Raw genomic sequence first — 10,815 nt, 5'->3', positions numbered from 1 at the left:
GAATAATAAATACTTACCCACGGTTTCACCGATGGACAACAACGCACTCTCCTTTTCAAAGAGGCGATTGTGCGATATCGCCGATCCAATTGTAAAAACAGACGCCGTAACTGTCGACTATTTACGGAAAAACCTTTTCGGTAAAAATGAGACAATTAACGCGAGAGGTTGCGTTATCGCAAATGCTGGTGCACCAATTAATAGCACGGATCTCACTACAAAGTCGTACGTAGACAAAGTGACAAATGGGATTTTTACGAGTAAAGACGGTGTTGTGGATATCCAAAAAAGTGTTATAACAAACGCCAAGGCACCTGTTGAGTTGACTGACCTCGCGACTAAAGGATATGTCGATCTAATGAGGGGTCAATTGAAGAAAAAGATAGTGGAAGAGTACGTAATGCATAGTGATCTAACTAGTGTATTCTTAGCGAAGGTTTTTAAAGATGATGACAACGCAATCAATTATCAAAACAAGCGAATATGTAGAGTCGGTGATCCTGTCGAAAAGACGGACGTCGCAACAAAGTCCTACGTAGACGATATGGAATTACATATACAAAAATTGCTTACTGCGACTAAGGGATATATCGATGACACATTATTTAGGTTCTACAAGTTTCTATTAAACATTAATGACAACGCTAACAGAAACTTAAATCAACAAACGCTTATGAGTGTACTATCCGCTGACAATCATCACCAAAGCGATTCTGCAAACACAATTCTAAGCAGTAAAGATACAATGGAGAACGAGGATGTGACAAAAAATATGGTGCGTCCACCGATCACTGATAAGACATTGAAGAATGAGGATGTGACATTGAAGAATGACGATGTTAATGAAAATATGATACGTCCCCCGGTCTCGGATGATGTGAATAAAAATATGGTACGATTGCCGAACACGGATCCAATGTAAGATGGTGGAATGTAGTTAACAAGCTCATTGTCAGTCCGACATGGCAAGAGTGAGGAGGTCAAAACGTTCTTCTCCTGTTCGAAAGGGTAAGGTGAGAAGATCTAAACGAATAGCCAGTCTTAAACGAGGCGGTGGACTGTTAACAACTCTAACAGCAGGAGCTGCAGGTGCGTTGGGATCTTATATTGGCGATAAAGCATTAAAAGGCGTCAAAAAGGTTGTGGGTAAGGTTGTAAATAAAGGGATCGATTTACTACCGATAGAGTTACATATTCCAGGATATCAGTACTGCGGACCGGGAACGAATTTAAAAAAACGATTAAAGAGAGGCGATCCCGGTGTAAACAAGTTGGACGCCGCTTGTAAAGAACACGATATCGCATACGCAACGTACAGCGATAACGAAAGAAGAGCGGCAGCAGATCGTAAATTAGCCGATAGCGCTTGGGAAAGAGTTAAAGCTAAGGATTCAAGTATCGCGGAAAAAGCTACGGCATTGGCGGTTACAAACGCGATGAAATTAAAAGCAAAGTTCGGCGGTGGAAGAGTACGAAGACGAAGAAGACGATCAAAAAGGAATAATATAAAACGCCTTGTCGAAATGATGAAACAAAAAGCGGGCGCTGCAGGGCAGGGATTATACCTTAAGCCCTACCCTTTGACCGGATCGGGGATGGGCGGTAAAAAAAAACGTCGTCACCGTCGTCGTCGTCGTCGTCGTCTCCAATAAAGGGAATACCAGTGCGACCGCTTTCGAACATAGAACTAATGTGGTACGCGAGAAGACTAAATATAGCAGATTTTAGAGGGGTCTTCATGTTGGACGCATTACCCACACAACCGAAGACTAACGAAACTGCGATTGTTAATCTTGACCGCAGTACCGGTCATGGAACACACTGGGTATGTTATAGAAAACGTGGACGGATGGTGGACTATTTCGATAGTTTCGGTAATTTGCGTCCACCTAACGAATTGATGCGTTATTTTCCACTCGATTCGATTATAAATTTCAATTATAACGCCAGACAGAATATAAACACGGTTATCTGCGGTCATTTATGTCTTGAATTTCTCAGTCGTGATTCGTCAGTCTACAGGTAAACATGTTCTGCATAAGTGGAAATACGTCGTTCTTACACGCTACATTCTTTCCGTCATTGGATTTGTCTGATGGCGAATGGGAATTGGCGTTGATAAACTTAACCACATACAACTCGATTCCAAATGTCGAAGAGGGAATCAACAACACACTTACTGTTGTACCAAAGAAACCTCAAAAACCGATTAAGCTAACACTAGCGACCGGATCGTACGAAGTGGATGATATCGCCAAACGCTTGAGCGATGAACTCAAAGACAAAAGCAAAATAGATTTACTTATGCGTCCGAATAACAACACGTTAAAATGCGAACTTAAATGCAGTGCCGCGATCGATTTGACATCAACGGATAGTTTGGCACCGTTGTTGGGGTTCGAGAAAACTAATTTGACGGCGAATATATGGCACGAGTCATCGAAGCCAGTCGCCATTAACAACGTGAACACCGTACGGGTCGAATGCAACCTTATACGAGGCTCTTATACGAACGGATCAGAGGGACACGTGTTGCACGAATTCACGCTAAGCGTACCGCCTGGTTTCAAAATAATCGAATCGCCGAAGAATATAATCTATCTACCGGTGAATACGAAGAGCTTAGACGAGATCGCCATAAAGTTTACCGATCAAGACGGAAAACCGATAAACTTTCGCGGTGAAACCGTTACGGTGAGATTGCATTTACAAAGGAAAACGAAGTAAAACGAAAGCCGATAAATGGGGTTAATATACAATAGCGCTGGTACTAGTAGCGAAACGTCACGCAAACCGATCAGTCTACGTGCAAACACCAAAGCGTTAACATCGCGTAACGTGTTGTTTCTTCGAAAACTTGGTTTTACAGTTTTGGTGAATCGTAATGGCAGCGATAGGAGCGAATATGTTGGACGTCGGTGAAAGTGTTTCGTTCGACAACACGATCACACAGTACGAATATCATACCCATCTACCGTACGCTTCGTCGACTTACAACAACAACGATGAAATCCGGATTCCGATACACCAACAAGATGTGTACACGTTACCGCATAAAAGCTATTTGATGGTCGAAGGTGCGTTAACTACTAAAGCAGGCGATAAAAAGGCAACGGAATCGACTTTAACAAACAACGCGATACCGTTTCTCTTCGAGGAGATACGATACGAGATAAACGGCGCGGAAATGTGTCGCGTACAAAAGTTAGGAATAACGACAACGATAAAGAATATTCTTTCCTTGCGTAAAAGCGAAGAAAATATTTTGGAAAACTTCGGGTGGAAGTTCAAAGCTACGGATAAGTTCGATTTAGATGAAACCACTGGAAGATTTTGTTTCTACGTTCCGCTGCGTATGCTGATGGGTTTCGCCGAAGATTACAAACACATAATATTGAACGTCAAACAAGAATTGGTCTTGCTTAGATCTTCCAGCGATGTGAACGCATTAGTGTCTTCCAAAGAGGCACCTGATTCCAAGTTGAAAGTGACTAAGATAGCGTGGAAAATTCCGTATGTTCACGTTGCCGATACGATGCGATTGCAATTGTTGAAGGTCGTAGAACGAGATAGACCGTTAGCGATTGCTTTTCGTACATGGCAGATCCACGAATATCCGGCTCTACCACAAACAAACATACATTCATGGACGGTAAAAACATGTGCGCAAACGGAGAAACCGAGATACGTGATATTCGGTTTACAGACGGACAGAAAGGATAAAGCTACAAAATCATTGACGCTCTTCGATATGTGCGAGTTGGTAAACGTTCGTCTGTATTTGAATTCGCAGTACTATCCGTACGACAATCTACAGGGAGATGTGAATATGATGTATGAAATGTTCGCCAGCTTTCGGTCCGCCTATTATAACAAACCGGAGGACGAATGTCCCGCTTACAGTTTGGCGGATTTCAAGGCCAGTGTACCGTTAATTGTTATCGACTGTTCTCGTCAGAACGAATCGCTTAAAACGGGAACAGTAGATGTACGTATCGATTTCGATACCAAAAACAATATACCAGCCAATACGACTGCCTACTGTCTCATTATACATGATAGCATCGTCACATACACTCCGCTCACTGGAATAGTGAAAAAACTTATGTAATGCGGGAGGTATTTGAGATCGATCAATTAGGTGGTGGACGGGAAGAGGAACGTAAAAAGCAAATATTGTCAACGTGGCGACAGTTTACGAAATGGCTGATAACATTTAGTGTATTTAAAACGGGTATTGCAGTTGGAATAATCGTAACACTGTTACTGGGCGACTTTTCGCATGAATCTTGTACAACGATGAAACCGATACGGTGTAGAGTGACTTTTTCTGCACAATCGCCGGTTAACATACCGTTAGTATGGTGTAATTCATCGTCTGTGGAGGTTTTGTCCATTTTTTACAACGCTACAGTATCACCATCATCTTCAAAAAACGTGCCTGCTGGCGTAGTTAGCAACAACACTACATCGTCACCTTCAGAAAAAGCAATAGTGTTACCAAAGGTAAACATCGACAAAACCGCATTGAAGAGGAAAACCATAGTGAATGTAAAATCATCATTACCTTCAGCGAAGACAACAGTGTTACCAAAGGTAAACGCTACCAATATCTCATTACCTAACATAACGTTACATGCACATGATGATGCTGACTATGATGGTCCTCTAAACGAGGAAGAAGAAGAACAGGTGGAGGGGGTAACCCCCACCACTTCTACTTTGAAAGTATAAAAAGGCTTAATCCGACTGCGTACACAAATCAGTAGTTGTTGAGCATCCGTCATGGAAGGAAGTGGTGTTTATTCGCCAGACGACGTTCAATCGTTTCTATTCATGAACGATTCTTTGCATAACATCGATCGCCATCCTGAAGTTACGAAACCGACTGAGAAGGAGGTTAAATCGAAACCAACGAAGATCCGCAAAAGGAGAAATCCGCGTAAAAAATCTTATGATAAACCTTCTTCAGTTGAACACACGATCACAAAGACCAAGACCGATAAGAAGCAGAAGAAGAAGAAGGACAAAAAGAAGGCGGATAAGGGGAACGAAGGGATATCCCCCACCAACATTGTGATTTCATAGACATCGTCGGTGGTTACATATCGCCATCCTCATACACGGATGAGCGATCGTCATGGAAGGAGTTATCGAGTATCACGGCTTTCTCGGCAAACGAGGTGAGTTTATAGTTAAAGAACTTGCTGTTGTCGGTGATGGAAACTATATGATTCTTCACTTTCGATCACCGTACCCAAAGTCTGAGTTGACATCTAAATACAAACGGATGGCCGGATGGTTGGAGAGGAATTTTCACAAAATCGATTGGAATTACGGCGAAGTCGTTTACAACGACGATATCATGAAGGCGTTATGTTCGCAGTTTGCCACAATACACACCAAAGGGCTGGAGAAAGTGGAATTTTTGCGACGGTTTCATAACGATGTTCGTCAGATACCGGACGGCGCACCGAAACCGAATTCAAATTATATCGTAAATTGTCCGTACCACACGCACAAGGAGAGTGGAAAATGTGCGTTACAAACCGGTTGTTTCTACATGGAGTGGTTGAAGATGTGTAAAAAGCCGTTGGATCTGGTGAGAGAAGCCGATCGATTGCGATCGTTTGCGAACACAAACGCGGAAAACAAAGAGGAATTGGCAAAAAACGGTTATTACTATTCCTTCAACGAATTGTGTGTAAAATGTTGTTGGTGTAACGAAAGGATGGATGTGCATCACCACTCAACTCGTTGTCAAAACTGCATCAAGGAAAACGTACCGCTTTCGTTTGAACATGTTGTTCCACGTCGAGTACCGCTGTAGAGCTCATTCTGCTGCAAGATGTTGATGAATCAACATCTTTGGTTAGAGATCTCAATTATAGTTATTGCCTTCCATCTTGGTTTTATGCCTGGAATATTATTTATGCTTGCACTGAATCACTTGCAAACATTTACAAAAAAAATAAAAAATAAAAAAAAATAAAAAAAATATAAAAAAAGATTCGAGTGTTTTACAGTAGGCCTATTGGGGAGAGATTTCACTCATGTAAAAAAAAAAATCTCAACGCGCCACGGTTGCTACCTCGTGGGTGGTGTGGAAACGTAACCGTTTTTTTTAAATTTAAAATAACAAGCGGGAAATAACAGGAAGTACAGTCCATAACAGTCGCACTGATAAGGTATATATATTTGTCGCTCTGCTCACTACATCATTCATTTCACAACACAGCTGCACATCAGACGAACATGGGTGAGAGAACATCGACATCATTCGAAGTTGCTAAAGCAAGAGTGATTTCCAGTATTAGAAACTTGGTGCGCAGTATCTCAAGTGTGAAGGGTGCAGATGTACTGTTTTTAGAATCGCTTAGTGAGGTATTAAGAAATGTGAAATGTGCAGTAGAACGAGGTGTTATACGAGATGAAGATTTGACCAGTACACTGCGATGTAAAATATGTCTGATTGCACGTGTAGGAGCAACGATACTACCGTGCGGTCACACATTCTGCATAGATTGTGTACGCTATTTAATACAACACAACCTTCCATGTGGGATGTGTAGACAAGCGGTGACTGGCTATATAAAAATCTATTTCAATTAGTCACCTCTCCGTCTTTCCCAAACTGTCCTTTTCAGGACAACAACAACAACACATTACACAAACAACACAAAATTACACGCGTAGACAAAACAAAAAACACTTTAAACCCCCATACAATAAATTGTAACTAATTATTGTTTTTTTTAATTTAGAAAAAACTATATTTATTTACATTTATTGAATGTAGTGGTTCCAAGGCCCGTGACACGATATGATATTGGATTTATCCACTATCAATTGTGTTACAAATGGTGAGGAGAGTGTTTTATAGTAAACCTATTGCATTTTTTCTCCATAAAAGTCCTTCCGATGTGTAATTCCATCCGCAGTTTAGCGATGGACGTTGACATAGCCGCATCGGTGTGGACGATTAGATTTTTTCCGAATCGCCGCGTAAGAACGTTGCGTCATCTTATGAAACTTACAATTGCTGCGTTTCCTCACGCAACAAGAATTACCGCAGACATACACCGTTTCAATACGATTAGAGTGGTTTTCAATTACGACGCCACTTACGCTGAACTTCACGACGGTTTACAAGAATATTTAGACAGTTTAAAAATAGATACTGTAGACGGCTTGTGTAGACATTATATTAATTATAGTGACGACTCGATATAGTAGCGATGAAAACGTTTAGCGATTCGGTAAACGAATTGAGGTTTATTGCATCGTATATTTGCAAATATTGTTTTATGATGCTTACCACCCACTACGATGTTAATGATGAAATACATGCTTTCGATTGTAAGAAATTCGACTATTGCGGTCGTGGTCTACCAGAATACTTATGTTCGTGCGAACTGATTATTGAAAACGTGAAAAAAATGCACGCTATGGTACGTGCAAATAAATACGAAGTGTTATGGGAAAGTCCGTTCGCCTGTACAGTTATCGATAGTAACGAACTCTATCGGTTGTTTTTCAAAATTGTCGTGGAAATAGGGGGTAAGAAGGTAAATCACAATTGCAATTGCCATTCGAGTTTGAGCACTGCGAATGTTAAGATGGACGCCGTAGCATTTATTAACGTTTTCAACGATGAATATTGTTTTCTAAAGAAGATGCCGTTCAGGAGGTTGACCGATCTTGATATCGGTGTGAGCTACGTACTGTTGGAAATGAGAAAAATATTTACTCAATACGGCGAACTCCGTATTTGCGTAATATTGTACGACAGCGAATCGGATGAACCGGAAAGCTTTCAAACCTTATTACCAAAGACGTATACAAACAGATTTACCGACGATGAATTGAACGTTGTAAAAAATCATTCGATGAAATTAACTTATTATGGAAAGAAAAAACTCGCCAACGGTGACGTTGACGAGTTCAACGAGGATATAAAAATAAGTTTGTAAAATTTTGCACGAGTGTTTGTAGGCCTATTGGGGAGAGATATCACTCGCATAAAAAAAATCTCAACGCGCTGCAGTTGCTACCTCTTGGGTGGTGTGGAAACGCAACTCGAACAAATTTATTTTTTTGTGGTGGTGGTAAAGGTTTTTAAGAGACTTATAAAATTTCTCTCATCCTCTCACAACGCGAATGTACCTTTACTCGAGAGGCTTTAAATCAATTAAATTCTTAAATGTACATAATTATAATTTTGTGTAACAGTCTTTTTTGCTTTATTCTTTTTTTTCTTTATAGGTCTTCGGTATTGATTATTATTGTTTGTTAAAGTTTGTAAATACTGAAAAATCTCACCAATATTTGGATCGATATTTTCTTTATTATCGCACTCTATGTCGTACAATATAAATTGCTCGTCGGTAACAAGATCCATTGTGAATAGCGTTCAGTGAACGTGATAAAAGTAATTTTTATATGATACGACTGAACGCAAGTTATAGATAAGAAATTAAAATAAATACGATTCGTGGAATTATTTATCGTGTCGATAAGAACAAAAAAAAAAAAATAATTGGCTTGTGGTATGGAAAGAAAAAAATTATTATCGCGTTGATAAGGAAAAAAATAATTGGCTCAACCGGATGTGGGTAGTAGATAAGAAATTAAAAATAGATACAATTCGTGGAATTATTTATCGTGACGATAAGAATAAAAAATTATTTATCGCTTCGATAAGAAAAAATAATTGGCTCGACCGGATGTGGTTAGTAGATAAGAAATTAAAATAAATGCAATTCGTGGAATTATTTATCGCTTTGATAAAAAAATTAAAATTAATATTATTCGTCGATTCTTGGAATACCGAATGCGGATGTTGATAAGCAGATTTGTGGGTATAAAAAGACATTCGTAACCGTCCTAGTCTCATTCTAGAGCTAACGTTTGAAGAAATAACAACATTATAATGACTGACGGAAGAAACAATTTTATTCACAATTTGAATAAGCGTCTTGTTGCAACCAACCTAGAGACGAAGAGCGTTGGTGATCTTACGATTGGGAAACCGTACGAGGTTGTATGGTTAAGAAAGATTGCAACGCGGTATGGCAAAAGTATCGTGTGTCGTTTACGCGATGGTGAGGAAACCATGTTCAATGTATATTTGCCGAGAAGGTTTGCGGAAACGTTAAAAGAGGACGAATTTGAGACAATAACTGAAATGAAGCTGAAACTCGTCTTCAAAGGACGCATCGGAAAAGCCTTCGATGTGGTATTCGAGTAATACCAGGTAGCTATTCAAACTGTCCTTTTCAGGACAACAACACATTAAACAAACAACACAAAATTACACATACATACACAAAACAAAAAACACTTTAAACCCCCATCAATAAATTTGTAACTAATTATTGTTTTTTTAAACAAAAAAAAAACGATATTTTTTTACATTTATTGAATGTAGTGGTTCCAAGGCCCGCGACATGATGTGGTAATAGATTTATCTACTATCGGATTATGTTGCAAATGGTGAGGAGAGTGTTTAAACAAAAACGATCTTAGTTCTTTGTTTTTAAAATTTCTCACGAGGGGCGTCTTAGTCGTCTGCTAACGACAATAAATTTATTCCTACTTCTGCATTTGGTGTGAACGGATGAACATCGGGAAAATGAATATTTTATTGTGTGTACAGATTTTGTGTTACATTATAACTACTGTAGAGTGTCACCATTCGTTATTCTACGAAACGTATATGCAAACGTTAGCTTTTCGGTGTAAAGTACCGCAACAAAGATCCGTACCGGTAATGAGTCTTTCGAAAGATTTAAATTCTCAAAGATTTATTTTCAGACCGGTTTATGTTGTTCTACATCGTTGTGATATAGGTTCGGGTTGTTGTCAGAGTCCTGAATTCGTATGCCAACCAGATGTTGATGGTATCGAAAAGGTGATAGTCGAAATTAACATAACAGAACAGTTTATTAATAACACTTTGAAAATGTATCATAGAAAAATTGTAGCTTCAAATCATACAAAATGCACTTGCCAGGATATCACCATACCTATCAGATGAATTTTTTTCGAATTGTGGAGGGGAGGTTGTGACATTCTGATTCGTTGATAGCAGGGTGTGGTAGTTGTGGTGGTGGGGAGGAGCTTATAAATACAGTGTAACTGAGTGAAGCAGTTTATTCGTTGAGAAACGTTCGAGTTATAAACATGATTCAGTTTAGTGAAGAAGATGTACGCGTGCGCGTCGGTGACCAACAACTGACGACTATGTGTTTTAAATTAAAACACAGTTACGTATATATTGTCGATTTATCTGAACATCATTTTGATAAAAACGGTGATAACTTGACCATAAGAGTGGTTTTCAATGATGATGATTTCGGATATGGACGAAAATATTATTGCGAATTTGAATGCGGTGAACAAGCTATCGCACTTATTCACAGCAAAGAAGTACTGTTTTCTGGATTCTACGGTGACGACGGTAATGTAAAGGCGTTCAAATTAAATCGTTCGTCGAATATGAATTTGAATGCGTCCGTGTTAAAAAATCTCAATACGTCGCATCGAAAAAATAACGTACTCGCTGTAAACGTGTATGCCGCAAACGAAAGAAGAAGAGTAACAGCTAATGTAGCGACGGACGGAGGACTTTTCTTCAGAGGTCGTGATGAGGTAGATTGTTTCGCCGATGGTTGTGATGATGATACCCAACCGCTGTTGGTGGCGTACGACACAAATGAAAATTCAGAATTCGATTACGTTAAAACCAATCGATATATGAAAGGACGTCACATCGCTTCTCTTTATTTTATTTTATACAAGAATACGAAACGC

General features: G+C 39.5%; 1 protein-coding gene across 1 annotated transcript in view; it reads left to right on the top strand.

The window, feature by feature from the left end:
* The first annotated feature begins 773 nt into the window (after nucleotides 1-773).
* The window catches only part of LOC142319847 (uncharacterized), a 45,401-nt gene continuing 35,359 nt past the window's right edge, over nucleotides 774-10,815 (top strand). Inside the window, exons 1-2 of the mRNA XM_075357519.1 lie at nucleotides 774-1,602; nucleotides 9,687-9,913. Of these exons, the coding sequence (XP_075213634.1) occupies nucleotides 963-1,602; nucleotides 9,687-9,913 (867 nt within the window). The 5' untranslated portion in view covers nucleotides 774-962. The remainder of the gene's footprint in view (nucleotides 1,603-9,686; nucleotides 9,914-10,815) is intronic.

This window comes from Lycorma delicatula, chromosome 2 (genome assembly GCF_047948215.1).
Source record: "Lycorma delicatula isolate Av1 chromosome 2, ASM4794821v1, whole genome shotgun sequence".
In the NCBI taxonomy this organism is placed as follows: Eukaryota; Metazoa; Arthropoda; class Insecta; order Hemiptera; family Fulgoridae; genus Lycorma; species Lycorma delicatula.
Note: the sequence above shows the minus strand (reverse complement) of the source record. Positions and strands in the feature narration are given on the sequence as shown.